The 18,336-nt window shown below is 52.2% G+C and overlaps 5 protein-coding genes across 5 annotated transcripts; 4 read left to right on the forward strand and 1 right to left on the reverse strand.

Annotated features, from left to right (window-relative positions):
* Positions 1-83: 83 nt before the first annotated feature.
* Positions 84-3,337, forward strand: SMAC4_09364 (uncharacterized protein; the record flags this gene model as incomplete). Its single annotated transcript, XM_003345184.1, has 2 exons — positions 84-1,829; positions 1,895-3,337. 2 exons carry the CDS (start codon positions 84-86, stop codon positions 3,335-3,337), a joined length of 3,189 nt encoding a protein of 1,062 aa, XP_003345232.1.
* A 2,457-nt stretch (positions 3,338-5,794) lies between these two features.
* On the reverse strand, positions 5,795-6,785 carry SMAC4_09363 (uncharacterized protein; the record flags this gene model as incomplete). The annotated part of the gene is made up of 3 exons (XM_003345183.1): positions 5,795-6,101; positions 6,219-6,493; positions 6,639-6,785. The coding sequence occupies 3 exons, from the start codon at positions 6,783-6,785 to the stop codon at positions 5,795-5,797; spliced, it is 729 nt and encodes a 242-aa protein (XP_003345231.1).
* An 887-nt stretch (positions 6,786-7,672) lies between these two features.
* Positions 7,673-8,548, forward strand: SMAC4_09362 (uncharacterized protein; the record flags this gene model as incomplete). The annotated part of the gene is made up of 3 exons (XM_003345182.1): positions 7,673-7,756; positions 7,855-8,139; positions 8,225-8,548. The coding sequence occupies 3 exons, from the start codon at positions 7,673-7,675 to the stop codon at positions 8,546-8,548; spliced, it is 693 nt and encodes a 230-aa protein (XP_003345230.1).
* A 729-nt stretch (positions 8,549-9,277) lies between these two features.
* Positions 9,278-11,758, forward strand: SMAC4_09361 (uncharacterized protein). Its single transcript, XM_024655879.2, has 2 exons — positions 9,278-10,870; positions 10,995-11,758. The coding sequence occupies exons 1-2, from the start codon at positions 10,460-10,462 to the stop codon at positions 11,157-11,159; spliced, it is 576 nt and encodes a 191-aa protein (XP_024511700.1). The 5' UTR covers positions 9,278-10,459; the 3' UTR covers positions 11,160-11,758.
* Positions 11,759-14,061: 2,303 nt separating this feature from the next.
* Positions 14,062-15,615, forward strand: SMAC4_09360 (uncharacterized protein). Its single transcript, XM_003345180.2, has 2 exons — positions 14,062-14,754; positions 14,841-15,615. The coding sequence occupies exons 1-2, from the start codon at positions 14,475-14,477 to the stop codon at positions 15,359-15,361; spliced, it is 801 nt and encodes a 266-aa protein (XP_003345228.2). The 5' UTR covers positions 14,062-14,474; the 3' UTR covers positions 15,362-15,615.
* Positions 15,616-18,336: the final 2,721 nt, after the last annotated feature.

Consider the following 18,336-nt stretch of genomic DNA (forward strand, 5'->3'; position numbering starts at 1 on the left):
ATACCAAGTATACGCACACCAACACACTCCTCCGACGACACTCAACACCTCCACCTCCACCAGGACCCTGATCTCCTTCAGCCATGTCCTTAAAAAGTCCCATGTCGCCAACGGGCCACAGAGGTTTCCGCCATATCCCATCTAGTCCTGGATCAGACGTCGACGACATGATGGAACCCAACGACATACCACTACAACCCGTTCGCACCAACGCCACAACCGCCTCCTCGACTGGCGCCAGAAAGGTCGACCAGACTCTCTCCAACACTCTCGGCACCGTCGACTCCTCCCCGACCGAGAAGCATGGCCTCTTCCACAAGGCCAGCAAGTCGAGCCGTCGCCAGGCTGGCCCTTCTGGACGGCGACGTGTGCGAGATCTCAGCCGGCCTGGCACCAACATGAGTGAGGAAAAGAAGTTCAACGCCTTGGGTCGCTTCTACCACAAGATCGTCAGCTTCCCCTTCGTCACTCGCTATCTAATCTACATTATCCCCATCGCCTTCCTGCTCGCCATCCCGCTCTTCGTCCTGCCCTTCACCGGCAACATCGATAATATCCAGCTTGGCACCAGCGACGACGACAAGGAGAACTACACCCTCTTCTGGCTCTTCCTCTGGATCGAAATCTCGTGGCTGTCGCTATGGACCGCCAAGCTGGTCGCCCACGTCCTCCCCTCCGTCTTCATGTTCCTCTGCGGCGTCGTCAGCGCTGGAACTCGCAAGTACGCCAACGTGCTGGCCGCGTTGGAGATCAACTTCTCCTTGTTTCTCTGGTCGCTGGCTACCTGGCTCGTCTTCAAGTTCCGCTTCACAGACGACAGCCTCGAATGGGTCCACACCATCAAGCGCATCCTCTTGTCCGTCTTCATCTCGTTGGGAGTTTTGCTCGGAGAAAAGGCCATTGTTCAGCTCATCAGCATCTCGTACCACCAACGCTCCTTTGCCAACCGCATCCAGGACTCCAAGCGCGACATCTACCTCCTGGGTCTGCTGTACGAAGCCTCGAGGACCCTGTTCCCCATGTACTGCCCCGAGTTTGCCGACGAGGACTACGTCATCAGCGATAGTATCAACGCCCTCCTTATCCGCGACAGGGCCGAGAAGGCGCGCGGAGGCACCAGCACCCCCATGCGCCTCGTCGGCGACGTTGGCCGCATCGGCGACAAGATCACCTCCGTCTTTGGCAACATTGCCTCGGAAATCACCGGCAAGAACGTCTTCAACCCTACCTCGGCTCACTCCATCGTCATCGAAGCTCTCGAAAAGGTCCGCAGCTCCGAGGCCATGGCCCGCCGTATCTGGATGTCTTTCGCGGCCGAAGGCGAGGAGGCCTTGCTGCTGGAGGATATCGTCGAAGTGCTGGGCGAGCACCACCGCGAAGAGGCCGAGGAGTGCTTCAACGCCATCGATGCCGACCAGAACGGCGATATCAGTCTTGACGAGATGATCCGCAAGGTTGTCGACATCGGCAAGGAGAGAAAGGCAATCGCGCACAGCATGAAGGACATCAGTCAGGCCTTGACAGTGTTTGATAAGGTCCTGCTGTTTGTGGTGCTGATTATCGTCATCATCATCTTCTTGGTCGTGTTCCAGAGCAGCTTTGTGGCCACGCTGGCCACGGCTGGTACCACGCTTTTGTCGCTGTCCTTCGTTTTCGCCGTCACCACGCAGGAGTTCTTGGGTTCTTGTATTTTCCTGTTCGTCAAGCATCCGTATGATGTCGGCGACCGTGTCGATATCAAGGGACCCGATTTCCAGCAGCTTATCGTTGAGAAGATTTCTCTGCTTTACACCGTGTTTACCCGCATCGACAAGATGCAGGTCGTTCAGGTATGTAACCCCTCTCTTCTTTCTCTCTTTGTACACATCTGTGTTCGCCCTTTCTAACAGTCTAGGTCCCCAACATCCAACTCAACAACCTCTGGATCGAAAACGTTACGCGATCCAAGGCCATGAAGGAAACCGTCGACGTCGCCGTCTCCTACGATACCTCGTTCGAAGAGATCGAGCTCCTCCGCCTCGAACTCGAAAAGTTTGTCTGCTCCCCCGAAAACAGCCGCGATTTCCAGCCCGACATTACCATCATGATCAACGACGTCGGCAACTTGGACAAGATGACGCTTAAGATCCAAATCAAGCACAAGTCCAACTGGCACAACGAGGCCGTTCGCTGCACCCGCCGCTCCAAGTTCATGTGCGCCCTGGCTTTGGCACTCAAGGCGGTCCCCATCAACGCTCCCGGTGGTGGTGGCGAGGCGTTGGGCGGTCCTACCAACCCTGCCTACTCTGTTGCCGTAACCGATGATTTTGCCGCCATGGCCAGAGAAAAGGCGGATAAAGATAAGGAGGCGGCCAAGATGGTTACCAAACTGCGGCAACAGAAGGAGGAGGATGATGTCCACACCCCGGGCAGCGGCATCACAGGAGCCAGCAAGATGGACGCCGAGAAACAGGCAGTAGCCAATATCAACGCCTCCGATCCCGTCGCCGAGGCTATAGACGATTGGGGTTACGACAGAGTCACCCTGCGCTCTCGTGACAACTCTCCCGTAGGCCGCGCCCAGGCCGACGATACCTCCTCCCTCATGGCCCGCAGGGATTACCTGAACCCCCGTGAGTCCCAGCGCGGACGCAGAAAGCCTGGCGACGGACTACCACCCATGCCGCTAGGGAATAGGTCTCTAAGCGTGCACGTTACTCGTCCCTCGGTCGGTGGTGGCAGAGGCAGCATTCGCAGCCCTAACACCGGTCGCCGGTCCAACCTCTCGTTTGACGTCGAGCGAGGCGAAGCCGGTTTCAGCCCCAATCTCTACACTGGCCAGGGTTATGCCGGACAAGGACAACCAGGGCCGAGTATGGCCCAGTACGCCGGAGCAGCTTATGCCGCACAACAGCAGCAGCAGCAGCAGCAGCAGCAGCAACAAGCGATGAGCCCTAGCTCGCCCATCGCCAGCGGCGGGTTGTACACCGGACAATCGACTTTGTCTCCCCTCTCACAGCAGCCACAAGCTCCTCAGCCGGTCTACACCACCCCCGGAGCAACCGCCACATCAGTCCCACCAGTGCAGAACTTGCCCACCCCGTCGCCTATCACACTCAGCCCCGCCGCACCCGTGCCGATGGGAGCGAGGCCGAGAGGTGCTAGCATGTCTAACCCGACAGCAGCGGGAGTGAGCAGGCCGACGACAGCTGCCGCTCCTCAGCAAGGGTATACACAGCAGCAAGGGCAACCACCACAAGCACAACTCCCAGGGAACCTACCCCAGCAAGCGGCGGCCGCAGTGACGGGCTCCGACTTGACTCAGACACAAACCTCTCAGAACCAGGGACAGAGATAGAATCAACATCACCCTGGAACTGGCACCGGGGGTAACCTCGCTCCTCCCGCTCCTCCATCGGCCGGTTAGAGACCACCACCGCTACCGCAACCCGAGAGACTGAAATCCGCGAGGATGAGATCGATGAGCCATCCTCCAGACTGGACGCAACTGCGGAGTCAAAGGGATGAAGAAAGGGCCCAGGCTCAGAACAGTCGAAGTAGGAGCGGGAGTAAGAGTAAAAGGGAGAGGAACCGGTGGGAGAATCTGCGGTTTTGACCAAAACTTTTGAGTTCTGGAGCGAGCTGGTTGGCGTTTTTTTTTTTTTTTTCACGCTTCCTTGTTCTTATTTGTTTTCTCACTTTATATGTAGTTATAGATTCTTATTTACTTAATGGCGATGGATGGATGGATGGTGATTGTATGATGGAATGGAAGAGAGCATGCACGGGTCATGGTCATGGTCATGAGATGGATGGATTGATAGATACCATTGGAAGCACAGTCTGGTGCTAGCACTAGAAAACGAATTCGATAGAATGGCTCGAGGCTCATGGAGCCCCTCATAGCAGTGGCAGTGGCGCTGAGGCGGAACGAAAGCATTTAGATGAGCAATTGAGCATAGCATGCCATGACATATATACAAAGACAAACCACAAACCACAACGTACAAAAAGAACATCAACCTAGGTAGTGAAAACGTACAATCAAGCTCCCTCCCAGCAGTAAAACTGTACAGTCCAATACTGGATTTGTTTGTTTGTCAGCTCGAGACCTCAGACCAGCCCCCTAATCCCTTGGGCATTTTGACACCTACCCAATTGGTTCCGTTCTGTAACTAGGGCATAGTTATACTTGAAGATGCCCATTTCCGAGTTCCGATATGCCATTGCATCCATGCAGTCACCTCATCGGTAAGGTAGGTACCCTTTGACTACATAAAATGCACCTTGGAGTTTTGGAGGGTTGGACCCCTTGTTTGGGAACTTGGTAGCTTGTCTTGTCTTATCCTTACCATTGAAAAAGACGAAACTGCAGTGTGCCGTCGCCATGGATCTGGGAACTACATACAGTACACAAAAATCTCAAAGACTGTAAGACAGCCAGGCCAGCCGTAACGGGGATTACGGCAGTAGACGCATTATGGTACATTCCACTGGATGTACCTCTACGGCTCTACCCACACTACATGTAGACACTCCTTGATATCTCCACCACAACCAATACCATTGCCGTACAATTTGGTATCATGATTTAGCAGTGGCAGAGGGGGTTAGATATGGCGAGACCTGGTGGTAATGTATGTTATTGAAGTGGCATTGGCAGTGGCTCGTACCATACCTCTACTCGAAAAAAAGTCGATGAAAGTCGATAAAAGAAAGCAGCCGGCCGGAGCCCGGACATTAAAGTTGACTCAATATGATATTGAAACTTATCGTCCTTTTAAGTTCTAACTATATTGTACCCATTGTCCCGCCCCTCCTAATCACCGTAGCTGAGGCTCGCAGGAGACATGGTGTTGGTGTTGATGATTCAGAAGGAGTTTGGTGAATGAATGTGGTCGGTGGTGAACTTGGTGATCGAAGGAGGAGAAAAATGAGAGGATGAGAGACAGGGAAATTTCGACTCGATCATCTTCTCAAGAATCCCACGGACATTGCAGCTTCCACTTAATTCACCTGACCACCTGGTGCACGGCTCGGCTGGGTCGTGCCTTCTAATGGAACAGGACAGGCAGACGGGACTCGGAGGCATTGGCCAGTTCCTTTCATTGAGACTTCCACTTGAGGGTGCAGGTTCCGGCTGTTCTCCGGATTCGGATGCAGATTGCAGGGTCTCCCTTTACGTGGGCACTTCTGCGACGTTTCTACGGGGAGGGCTTTTGTTGCAGGAGTGCAGCCAGAGGCGTCATCTGCTGCCACTGCACACCGAACAAATCTCGCAAGATCACCTACACCAGCGACGTTTCCGCTACCAATTTCGTACAAGGAGGAGGAGTCGCCCGCCGACGCAGACCAGTCTCCAGACCCTCCCACGTCCACCTCGTCTACCTATTCACAATGAGGAGGACGGAAAAGACGTGCTGGGTTTCTGATTCTGACCACGGCCGTCACTAGGTAGTGAGGTACCAAGTCACACATATATGGACTCTAGACACTACCATACACTGCACTTCACTGCTTTTGTTAATTGCGTGATGAAATCGTTCCGTCAATTACAAAACCTCGTACTGTAAATTTCGATCAAGTAGGTACCCAGGTTGTCCTGCCATCCATCCATCCATCAATCTTCTCCGTCTCAATTTGTTTCTGGTCCGTCATCGCAATCATTGGTCGTCACCTGTTGCTCGCTGCTCGCTGCTCGCTCAGCAGCTCGTACAAATCATCATCATCATCATCAATGCTCATATTCATATTCATACTCATCCTCATCCTCATCCTCATCCTCCCCATCACACGGACATGGAGGCCCCCACGCCTAATACCAAAACCTCTCCTGAAACCTCCTAACACTCGCCTCCATGTCCAGCATTTTCCTCTCCCTCTCCCTCGCCTCCCTCTCCGTCATGCTCCTCTCTTTCTCTGCCCTTTTCACTGCCTCCTCCTCCTCCTCCTCCTCCTCCTCCTCCTCCTCCTTTCCGTCATCATCAGACTCCACTCCTAGTCCATATCCCAAACAATTCTTCCAGTTTGCAGCAAACATGAACTCGCACTGCTTCTCCGCCAACACCTCATCCTTTTCCTTATTACGTTCGCGGACGTGCTTCGGCGGACGACCGCGACCGCTACGTCCTTTGTAACCAGGGGCAGTCTTGAGCTCAGCGCGGCAGCAGGCAAGACGACCTGGATCAAGAAATTGACGCCAGAGGATGTTGCGTCCGGGCCGGGACTGGGACTAAGACTGGGACTGGGACTGGGAGACGGGCTGGGATTGGGAGACGGGCTGGGATTGGGAGACGGGCTGGGATTGGGAGACGGGCTGGGATTGGGAGGCGAAAATTGGGATGTAGCCTTGAAAGAAGATCGGACGCGGGGTTTTGTTTGGGCTGACGGTCTTCTTCTTGGTGCCGGCGATGTTGGGCTTCTTCTTCTTGGGAGAAGCAGCGGCGTCGGAGATGGTGTCGGCGCGAGCAGCTTTGCGGGCGCGGGGAGCGGCGAGGAGGTTAGGGTTTTTGTTCTATATTGAGGAGCGAGGTTAGCTTTATTCGTGTTTATATTGCATTATTTCGATCGACATGGCCGGGGAGGAAATGGAAAAGGAGAGATAGGTGAGAAGAATGTGATGGGTTAGACTAGGGGGTATGATGAGTGTAGGAACTGACCTCGTTGTTGGCAGCAGCAGCAGCAGTAGAGGCTACACCAGAGGAAAAAGAGTAGATGGGCTTGCCGTCTGCATCCAGCTCGGCCGAGTAGCGGGGAGCGGGGATGGCTATGATGGCGTCGCGGTTGAGCCAGGATATGTCGGTCATGGTGGTGGTGGTGGTAGTGGTAGTGGTGGATGCCGTTTTGCTGATGCACGTTGGACGAGAGAAAAATTGGCTTTTTGGGAGAGAAAGGTGTGATGTGATGTTCGAGTTATGTTCGAAGTGATGTGTTGTCAGTGTTTGACTTGTTTCTCCCTTCAAAAAAAAACTCGAGTCCAGTTCCAAGTCTTGAGTGAAGAAAACGAGATTTTATACCTGTGAAGGGGAGTGCAGAAGAGATGAACCGTTGACAAGAGGGAATCTTCCAGCCAGCTGCCATGGATAATTTTCACTTGAAGGTTTCGTGGTGGGCATCTCTTATTCACGTTCATCTTCACCTAAGGAAGGGAATATTTCCATTTAATGTTTTGATGGGAGGGGCATAATAGCATGGCTCAATAAGAAATACAATACCAGACGGGGCAGAGGGGGAGAGAGAGAGGGGGGGGGGGGGGGGGGGGGGGGGGGGGGGTGGTGCTCAAAGAATTTTAAGGGCGGCGACATTTCGTCCGGTCTTAAGGAGAATCGGATCGGGTGTAATAGAACGATCGTATCTCGAGAGATCGTTTCTCGAGCAGGAGTGAGGTTATTGACGGCGCAATTCGAGGTACGCTTCGATCTCTTTCCGTGCGGGTGATGGAGCTGATGGAGAGGCAGGACTAACTGGGCGATCGACGGCGATTCCGAGTATCCATTCGAATATTTGGTAAAACAAATCATTAACTGGAGGCTGAGAGAAAACAAGACACATATTCAAGGTTCGCTTGGTGTGTTCAAGTCTCCTTGATGATGTTCGACACCCATCTCTCTCGACGAACCGCGACGCTTACGAAAGCATCAAGTGCTTCACGCACACTTCATCTACCCTACTTCGACTGAATTCCATCCTCAAAATGTCAGACTGGATCGTGCAGAACTTTGTCTTTCCTGGCGGCTGTCAAATTGTCTACTATGACCCTGTCACTGGACAGGCCTTGGTAAGTGATCAGATACATGATTCCCCTCCGTCACTGTCTGGTTGCAAAAGCCAAGCCGTATACTGCTTACCTTATACTAAACAAAATCAATATTCTAGCCTCCTCAAATTTATCAGCCTCCCCAGGTTTACCAGCAACCCGCTGCCTCTGAACAACTCGGCATGCCTCGTCTCGACTACTATGGTCCTGCCGTCGGCATCCAGGAACCCGAACCGGCCTTCCTTCTTGTCAACAAGTTTGAGCAGCCCGTTCTCCCAGCTCCTGGTTTTGTAGAGGAATTGGACTCCGCCAACGAAGAGCTGGACTTCGAAGAGGGCTTCGATTCCGTTGACGAGGATATGGACTCTGACGAGGACGAGGGGTTGGGTCCCGCTGAGAACATGGTAAGTAGTGCTTATCCATCGATCGTCCCATCCATGTCCATCCTTGAAGCAAACTAGAGCCAAGAACTAACAGAGGTAACGCTAGTTCCACTATGAAGTCTTCCAGCATGAGGTTTACCAGCAGCCAGTCATGCCTGTCGCGCCCGTCGCGCCCGTCGTGCCCGTCGAGCCCATCATACCCGTGGTGCCCATGATGCCTATCGAGTATATCGAGCCCGTCATGCCCAACATCCCTGCCATGCCCATCGAGTACATCATGCCAGCCATTCACGCCGCTACCGCTATCCAAATCCATCACTATGTCCTGGAGCATAACATCCAAGAACAACCCGTCGCTCGTCGCCCCCAACAACCGCAACCCAAGAATAACTTCCCCTGGGCCTCCAAAGCCGCCAAATCCCAAGCCTAGAAAACACTGCTTAGGAAGTGGGAGATTTAGCACATGCAGCGTCGCGCGGCTGCTCGTCGCGCTACTGGTTGTGGCTTGCGGTTGCAGCATAAGGACAAGAAGCAGGGCAAAAAGATGGACAAGAAGCAGGATAAGAAGCCCCGTCCTCGGTCAATCTGATCTGATGGTGGTGGAGAATTTGAGAATTGGGAGGAGACGGAGTGTTTGGGGTTAACAAGGCGATTTGGGGCAAGAGTGAAGACATTTCAGATAAGAGTGGGAGATGGAATGTTGGAGGAGACCAGACAAGATTGGGTTAATTTGCTGGTGTACCCAACAAAGGACTGGACTGGACAGGACGAGTAGTTCACGATGCTTCATACATACGTATGCCTGGTCAGATGGGCAGATGCTCTGGTCAGTCAGTCAGTCAGTCAGTCAGTTGTAGCCAGCATTGCTTCGTCTCCAATGCTCCATGTCCCCTCCACATAATAGCTGTCTTCCTTGCTACCAGTACAAACTCCGCTGTTGTCTCGTGACTTTCTTTGGTGTGATTTTCACCTCTAAGGCCACTCGCTCTTGCGCTGTTTAAACTGATTCTCGAATAACCAGGCGACAGTGTCATCGGGGGTGTTCGCCGCCACCGCCACCAGTCTGCACCAGATGTTGGCTTCGCACGATGGAAGAACCGAGAATTTCCCTCGAATTTGTGGCACCTGCGCTTCTCGAATGATACTGGTGAATGACAAAGCCAGAGAACCTGAAGGAGGTGGCGCTGAGACTGCATTGGTGAAGTTGGCAGGGGAAAACGCGGCCACGAGATGATGCCGTGTGGAAGTAGCACTCTCTGGTGCCCAGGCCAAGAAGCGAAGTTGCAGTTGTCGGCGGCTGCTTCAGCGGCGGATTCACGGAATAGTTACCGAAGTACCTCGGGTTGAGCCCGGAGTCGACGGGCAGAAGCCAGGGGCCGCAAGATTGCGTGGCTGGTCACCAAGCTGGAGGAAAGGAGCGGGTTAGGGTGCAAGAGGCAGAACTAGCATCAAGTAGAAATGGAAGGCAGGAACATACAGTAGAGGTACCTTCCTTCGTTTTTGGTGTCATGGCGACGGGACTGATTGCGTTCTTTTCTGCTCTCGCGAAACCCAATAGGACTGAAGTGTCCATTTTCTTGTATTTTCTTCCCGGGAATGTTGTTCAGTCATCTCTCCGCCTGGTTCATCAAACACTCTGTCTCTGGGTGGAGCATCACCGACACTCGAGATTTGCCTCAGTATTCATCATCTTCTCATCCTTTCACGGTTCGTTCCCGCTGCTCCTTTTCCTATGCAGCCACCACGCCAACACACACACACACTGACGACTTTGCAGGATACGGCAACCATCACCACAGCCAACATCACCTTCGTCAACGCCGATCTGCGGGCACTGGCCAGTCGCCAAATCTCTGAATCATCCCGTCTAGTGTTAAACCTCCCATGTCAAGTACTTATTCGATCGCATGTCGGGTTCTGCCATCCATCTATCCCACTTCGGTTAAGCAATGCCCGGGAGACACTGGAGCGAAGCCATCCCCCAACTTGTACACATTGTCAGCAGCTGTCAACACTGCCACCATTCAGGTCTAAAGCACCCAAAAAGCACTCAACACCATGTGCAGTATACCTTAGGTACAGATGGGACCAGAACCTCGGTTCTCTAGGTTAATGTGTTTAAACAAACAGATGCAGGTCTGGCGTGCGGTAGCCGTAAAGGGGGAATTGTGGTGGCTGTGCTGTTGGCGAGCATATATGTTGCAGACAGTGTGCTTATAAAGGCCCGCCTCTCCCCCTCGTTTCCCGTCTTTTCTTTTTTCACTTCTTTTCAACCTCGTCTACCCACCTTCGTTACCGTGCACTCAGTAAACTTCGACACCTCTCCCACTAGCGTACCATCATGCTTCTCTTCAACATCTTTCTCGGAGGCGTTTTGGCCATGCTGCAGGTAAATGAATTGTGCACTAATATATTTTCTATCCTTTTGTACCCACAGATCGTTTCTGCCAGCGCGCTTCCAGGAACATCACTTGCGGCGGCACTGGCTGGGAGAAATGCCACAGCGTCCTCTCAGGCCGAGCGTCGGTCGACTTCCATTGTGGATGTTGCCACGGTGGATTGCGAACTACAAACGGGTCTCGGAGACACCAGCCATCACTTTGCCCAAGTGAAGTACATCAGCGAAGGCATTCAATATCTCAAAGAACCGGCGCATTCTGGCCATCCGAAGCTCGGTCCTGCTCTGAACGGGAATGTTCCCTGTGACCGCGTCAGCTGCTCGTGGGATTCGGCTATTTTCTGGTGCAATGAGGTAATGTTCCATGTTCCATGTTCATATCCATTGTCTATTGACATTTATCTGTGTCTACCTACGTAATCCACTCCCGTCCGTACATGGACTGACCTTCCCTCCCTTCCTCTCTCCCTCTCAACAGGACCCCGAGAACTCAAAGGAGCTGCCCGGGTACGACACCATTGCCGAGGCCACTCACAAAATCATGAAGGAGTGCGAGATTTACAACGAACTTGGGTCTTACATTCTGGGAAATGTCCATCTGAAGGACCAGTGGAGTGTCGTGGTTAAGTACGATAAGTGTTAATTACCTGTACCTTACAGTAGTGTAGGTAGGTAGCTAAGACTGCATGGACGGCAGGGAGCGTTTATTGTACTTTCCACTTTCTAGACGAGACAAACTGGACAGACTGGACCCTGAGAGCACAGCACAAAAGAGAGGAAGAAAGAAAGAAAGGGAGGGGAAATGGTGGCCATCCAGTCAAGTGTCATGTAGGTATCGTATGGACTGTGGACTGTGCAGTGGGCCATGGGCCATGGGCCATGGGTCATGGGCCATGGGAGGAGTTGAGCATCCATCACATGGGGCTGGTGGGCGAGATGGACATACGTCGAGAGGGTAGGATTGTAATGCAGTCAAACATGAAATGGCAGAGGCATGCGAGTATCCCATAATAAAAGTCTTTACACGTAGTACCTAGTGCTGTACGCAACTCGTGATGCTTGGCATGGTTTTGAGGGCATTAGGGCATCGGTTTTCTGTTGGCATAGCCACAATAAATCTGTCGGGTTTATTCTACCACGGACTTCCGGGGCGTTAGGTTTCAGGGTTGTGACTTCGTAGGCTGGCCGAATCTAGCCAAATCTGAATGTACACTGCAAGAATATGTGCTTTTCATGCCCGAGAAAAAATAATTGGGGGAGACAGCCAGCGAACTTGAACCCGGCGCAGTGTAAAGTCGATTCTTCTGGTGCCCTATGTGTCTTTTCCCCTATGTGTCTTTTCCCACTTTTAAAGATAGCAAGCTGGAGGGTGGAGACATTTAGAATCACCGTCTTGCATTCGTAGAAAATTGGTGGGCATGAATTTTGCAGTAGGTATGCATTTAAATTTGGCCAGATCAGTCACAACCCCGAAACCCAACGCCCCGGATTTCTGCGGTACTTGGTTCTGGACAGGTAGACTGGATAATAATATTCGAGCTGACTAGGTAGCTACCGACCGGTAGTATAAAGCAGCCCGTGTCCCCCCCTCTCTTATTCAATCAGTTCTCTCTTGCCATCTTCCTCATCCTCTTTCCCCCCGGTATTCAGTCCACCAACGCAACGCAGTGGTCCAAGGTACCTAAGAACTCGGACATTGACATCCATACTACGTCCATTACATAATTCTAGAGGTATCCTCCACCTCTTCGACCGGAGCCATCCATCCATTATGCTCCTTTCCAACATTAGGTATCTTTGCAGGCCTTTTGGCCATGCGCCAGGTAAGTAAACCAACAAGCTTTCAGTCCTACCTACCTGGGTAGAAAGGAATCAACCAGATACATATTGCGAGTTTCGTGCACGTACCTACTGATGTTTTCTTTCTTTTTTTTTCTTTTCTCTCTCTTTGTTTTGTACAGATCCTTCCTGCCGGCACAGGCGCACTTCCAACACAACTCGTACAGAGGAAATGCTACAGCGCAAGGCTTTGTGGTCGAACGACCAGACCCGGATATTGCCCTCATTCAATGATTGCCATTACGGGGACGGGTGGGGCGATACTTGACACTCAAAAGAGGTACGCCGACATAACGGCCCTTAAAAAGGAGGGCATCGCATAGGCATCTTAAGACAAGGCAATTTGACTATAAGTAAGCCGAAGCTTGGTCCTGGTGACTGTGCTGCGAGCGCGTCAAGCTGCTCATGGGGTGTGGCCATTTGGTGGTGCAACGAGGTATGTTACCTATCTACCGCTATGTACCTACCTTACCTACCTAGAGGTACCTTACCTATCATGTCACTGATAGGTACCTTGTCTATTCAGTCCAGTCCAGTCCAGACCGCACGCACGTGGTGCACGGTTAGACTGTACTAACAACATACCTACCTACCTACCTTACCTATGTCCTCTTTCTTCATGTTTACTACCTGTATGTTCCGTTTCTAACCTTTCCTTCCCTCTTACCTACACACAGGACAAAATAAACCCAAAAGAGCTCAGTGAAGGGTACGGCATCATTGGCCGCGCCGCCCAGGCCGTCCACTTGGATAACTGCGATGTCAGAAAGGAATGTGCCAATCCTTGGATTTGTACTCGGGGCCAGGTCTACATGAAGGACTTCTGGAGCATCACTGTTACGCACAACAACTGCTAAGTGCATGTGCCCGCTGCGTGCACTGCTAACTAAGACTGGAGCACGTCGGAGCGTTTATCGACGGGACTTTTCCAGACTGGACTCGACTCGACTCGACCTTGAGAGCCAGCCAGCATTGAGCCCAAAACATGGAAAGATGGAAAGAAATGGCTTCTGTCGAGGTATGTTTGGTCATCTTGATGTATGTGTGCCGAAGTGGCTGGGGCCGGTCCTGTGGGAGGAAGAGCATCGCATGTGGCGCGAGATGGGCGTCGATACCAGGTACTTCTAGAGATTGTAGGAATAGTTATAGTCAAGATGAAAGATATGATGGAAATGGATGTCCAAAGATTGTGACGTCTAGACTACGCTCGCCCAGAACAAAATTGAGGAGTAGGCGTACCGAACTAAGGTAGGCAACAAATAAACCACATCAGAGTGTATTGAAGACAGAGCCAGCTCATCGTAGTACTGTAGGCAGGTAAGGCGGAGGAGGGCTATAATACCGATGCTGATGTTTCATACATATGATTTCGAAGCCGTCTGGTCTGTTAGCGGCGTTAACAAGGTCGCACAAGGTAGTAGGATAGGTACATGTATGGGGGAGACGAGGTCGTCGATGTAGAACAAGAATGAGAAAGAGGTGGGTTGTGTGTTACCATGAGCTACCAAGGTATATTTACAGCACCGCCTGAGTTTGGGAACATCTGGACCTCGCTTGGTGTTAGTTTTGATTGAAAGAGGAAGAGAGAGGTGAGGTTGAAGTTCCAGGGATGTATGTAGATGGACCACCTGTTAACGCACCCCCGGGGTGAGGAGTTGTTTGTGGGTTTTGTGTTAGTGTACATAGTAGATGAGTACGCGGGTGAGGTCGAGACCAGATCGATTTGAAGGACAAAGTATTATAAGATGCAGCTCAAGAAAGCCATGCAAAATACTTCACATCGACTGACATATTTATATAGAGGATAGCCACGTTTTGGTTCTCACTTCGTAGACAACCCGTATGGCGCCTCCATTGTTGAAGTCACAAGTGGTCTTGCACTAACAATTTCTCCCGGACGTGCTGCAAACTCGGGGCGGGTCTGCACGATTTCATGCAGGGAAACCTCAGCGCCCGGGAAAAGAGACGGAGCCCCAGCGGAGGTTCTGGACTCCGATCGATGACACACGCTGCCGTGTGACAACCTCATTTTCATTTTCATCTCAACCTCAAACATCACAACCGGACTCACTCACAACAACATTACAACTTCACACCAACCTACAACCAAATAACCAAAATGAGCTCAACCCCCCTCAAAATCGACTCCACCCGGGCCTCGGCGCTCGTCTCCCAGCTGCAAGGCGTGCAAGAGCGCATCCTCGCCGTCGCCAAAGGCCGGCCCGTCCGCCTCGTCGCCGTGTCCAAGCTCAAGCCCGCCAACGACATCCTGGCTCTGCACCAGGCTCCCCAGGTCAAGCAGGTCCATTTCGGCGAGAACTATGCGCAGGAGCTGCAGCAGAAGGCCGAGTTGTTGCCGAGGACCATCAAGTGGCATTTCATTGGGGGGTTGCAGAGTAGTATGTCTTGTCCCTTGCCTTTGGATCTTCTTGTGTGAAGTGAAACTACTTATGAGGAGGATGATGACTAACGGGAGACAAAACAGCACACTGCAAACCCCTAGCCAAAATCTCCAACCTCTTCGCCGTCTCCTCTCTGGACTCCCTCAAAAAAGCTCAGACTCTCAACCGTGTGCGCGGGGAACTCATCGCCTCTTCCTCTACCCCCGAAAACCAAATCGAAAAACTAAACGTCCACGTCCAAGTCAACACCTCAGGCGAAGAATCCAAATCCGGCTGTTCACCGGGCCAAGAAACCGTCGACCTGTGCAAGGCCATCGTCAACGAATGTCCTCACTTAAAGTTGCTGGGGTTGATGACCATTGGCGCCATTGCGAGGAGCAAGGCGACTACGCCCGAGAATGAGAATGAGGATTTCGTGGTGTTGAGGGAGCAGAGGGAGTTGGTGGAGAAGGAGCTGGGATTGGAAGAGGGAAGTTTGGAGCTCAGTATGGGGATGAGTGAGGACTTTGAGGGGGCTATTGTTATGGGGAGTTCGGAGGTTAGAGTGGGAAGCACGATTTTTGGGGAGAGGGGGAGCAAGAGTGAGGCGAAGGTTATTGTTTAGCTGAGGTCACTGGAGATTGGGTGGCATGTAAGGGGTTGGTGATGGATTATGATATGCATTCTACGGGTTATGAAAATTAGACATGGTTTGGGTTGGTTTGGCATTGAAGATGGTATTTGGAATGTCACGACTTGTGGTCTTTGGGGTTGTGAACTTTTTACTCGAGTGCCGAGGCGTGTTTGAATTTCGACCAGATTACCCATCTCCCTCTCACTTTCATGACATTGTGATCCAAGTTATTCGGCACCAAATTCAAAATCCCCGACTGTCCAGTCTCAACAACAGGGACCCGACGATGAAGCTCAAAGCTGGAACTGACCAAGATGGAATGCCAAAGAAGAGATGCCGAGAACCAAGATGCACATGACAAGTCCCGACAAGCAAGAGCTCTGCAGCTCTGCAGGACCGCTGAAAATCAGTGGAGCCCAAAACGCTGGAGTTTGTCCCCTCACCCCTGAAGCTTGGACATCGGAGGAGCTTGGGCCACCTCCACCTTGGAAAAAGGGAGCTTGGACCTCACAGGAATGACGACGATAACAATTTTTGCGGTGAGCATCACCAGCTATTGATATCGCATACACGTCTCCCTCGTCAGTTGTCGCATTCACATCTCCCTCGTCAGTTGTCGCATTCACGTCTCCCTCTTCAGTTGTCGCATTCCATGCATCTTCAACCTCCATGAGCCAAGACTTCAACACGGTCTGGTGCCTGGCCTCTTCTCTTCCAGGAGGGTGACGCGCAGCTATTCTTCCTTGCCTCTCCCTCGGTTATCGATAAGCAACTAGCTCTGTGACGGCGGCGAGACTAAAACTGCGCTCTGAGGTCACACAAGCCAACCCTGGTTCGCGACTAACCGCGCTCGTTGCTAGGGTGTCTTTTTTGGTGAAAGGAAAAGAGCACAAACAATCAACAAGAGTTTGGAGGAAATGATTGGTTGATTGGCCTCTTCGAATGGGGCACATAAAGGTGTTGATTGGTTGGGAGGGAAGATGTGACGGTTTTCCCGTGGCCGTCAAGGTGGGCTGCTGTCGACCACGGCTGGCTGGGAGCTCGACACCCGACACCAGTGGACTGCTCTGCCCTGAAAGATCCCTGTTCGGGCCCTTGACCCCAGCCTCCCCTCCAGTGGGCAGGGCAGGCGGCCCCTCGCTCGCCGAAAAGAAACGTGGGTTGGAAATTCTTGGGGACAGGTTTGGCAGGAACAGGCAAGGTTGGGTTCCTACTCTCATCAAGGTTCAGGTTTGTCGTGCTTCCAGTCGAGGGCAAGAACGAGTGCATATCTGGTCATCAGGTCTCGACGGGTTTGAGTTTGAAGATTCAGTCCAATTTCAGGTTGTTTGTCTCGTCCTCCTCCTTCCCATTCCAACAGTCCAAGTTTTGCACTTCAAGTTCTGCCACACACACTGCAGTCGGTTGTCGGTTGTTGCCTGGCCAAAGCAAGAAAGGAGGTCCGCAGTCAGCAGTCAGCAGTCAGCAGTCACTTCTTCCGCTCACAAACCAAACATTCAGCATCAGACGAACCTACAAACGGCATCTTCCATTCACTCGGCTGCTTCAGTTAGGTTGTCACTTTCACTTCAGTTTTCAGTCTGGCTTAGCATTGCTCATTATACCCTGCTTTGCGCCATATCTTCTGCAGCACCATACATTTCACTTTGGACAACCCGAAACAAGGAAAGCTTAGAGCTGCCGTGTTAAGTTCTTTTTTTTTTCTTTACTTTTTTTCTTTGGCGATTTGGCGATTCACTGGTTTGCGACTTTTGCGACTTGCGACTTTCGAAAAGGATATACCCCCCCAGCCATACAACAGCAGGATCACGTCAACCGACATACTCCTTGTGTGGTTTGTTTTCTTTGCTCGATATTTTCCTTATCTCCGTTTTCCATATTGCAGCTTGGACGGAACCATCACGACCTGGAGACCTGAAAGAAGTCCATCGGATATTCGCACTGCCTTACTACTACCGACTGCCTGCCTACCTACATATCTGAGGGAGCAATCGAACAACAGCTGTTGTGTTGCCTTCCGACACCAACTGCCACTGGAACCGAAAAGAGGAACGTCATATTTCACATTTCAAGACTTTGGTTCAGTTACAGACGGGAAAACCAGGACAAGACAACCACGAACACACGGCAACTTGAAGGAGAAAGCCCGAGCACGGATCAATTCCAGCCCAGGTTCACGTTGACCAAGGTACAACCAACCGCTCATCGACGCCTCCTGGTTTTGAACTGCTTCCAACTTGTCTCAGCCCCGGAAACTGTTCCTCTCAAATACCGTATCACTCACGGTCACCCATAATACATACTTGTACAGTCATTCATACCGTACAGTATTGGCCAGGCATTGCACCCTCCCCCATCTTGACACCTTCAGCAATCAGCTCAGCTCAGCTCGCATCACCACCGACAAGGGGTGGTAATTTACCGATTTCTTACATACTGTTCAGTACTTACCAGGAATACTACCTCCATCAGCACATCGCTTCCCGTCTCGGTGCCCCCATCCTACCAAGCCATCCTAATTCGAGACCACACACCCGACCCAGGATCCTACCGCGTTTCCGTTGTTGGCGTAACCGCACAGACACGGTCTCTCTCCAGTTTTCGGCAGAAACACCCTGGTCCTTGGTCGACCACCCTGGTTCTTCTTAGATCAGGAACCAGATTGACTCTCACACACCTCGGGTGGTGGTACTGTCAAGACGCCCACCACCACACACGCCAGCCAGCCCGCGCCGCGCAGCAACAAACCCACGGTCCCACGCTCGCACGCGCACGCCCGCCCTACCGCCCTGCTCCCTTCCCTCTCTCACTCCCTCCCTCGTTTTCCCGACACACACCTACCACACAGCTGGAGCCATGCCGCCCGCTGGCTCAGAGAGGGACCACCAACTCCAGGCCGGGCACCACCATCTCCCCCGAGATTTAAGACACTCACATTCCGCCTCGTTTGATAATCATGGCCGTGC

This window comes from Sordaria macrospora, chromosome 5, assembly GCF_033870435.1.
Source record: "Sordaria macrospora chromosome 5, complete sequence".
NCBI classification, from domain to species: domain Eukaryota; kingdom Fungi; phylum Ascomycota; class Sordariomycetes; order Sordariales; family Sordariaceae; genus Sordaria; species Sordaria macrospora.

Excerpts from the sequence above, each read along its gene's own strand:
- SMAC4_09361 (XM_024655879.2), top strand. The coding sequence starts at position 10,460 with ATGCTTCTCTTCAACATCTTTCTCGGAGGCGTTTTGGCCATGCTGCAG. Across the intron at positions 10,871-10,994 it reads CTATTTTCTGGTGCAATGAG|GACCCCGAGAACTCAAAGGA; the intron begins GTAATGTTCCAT and ends CCCTCTCAACAG.
- SMAC4_09360 (XM_003345180.2), top strand. The coding sequence starts at position 14,475 with ATGAGCTCAACCCCCCTCAAAATCGACTCCACCCGGGCCTCGGCGCTC. Across the intron at positions 14,755-14,840 it reads CATTGGGGGGTTGCAGAGTA|CACACTGCAAACCCCTAGCC; the intron begins GTATGTCTTGTC and ends GAGACAAAACAG.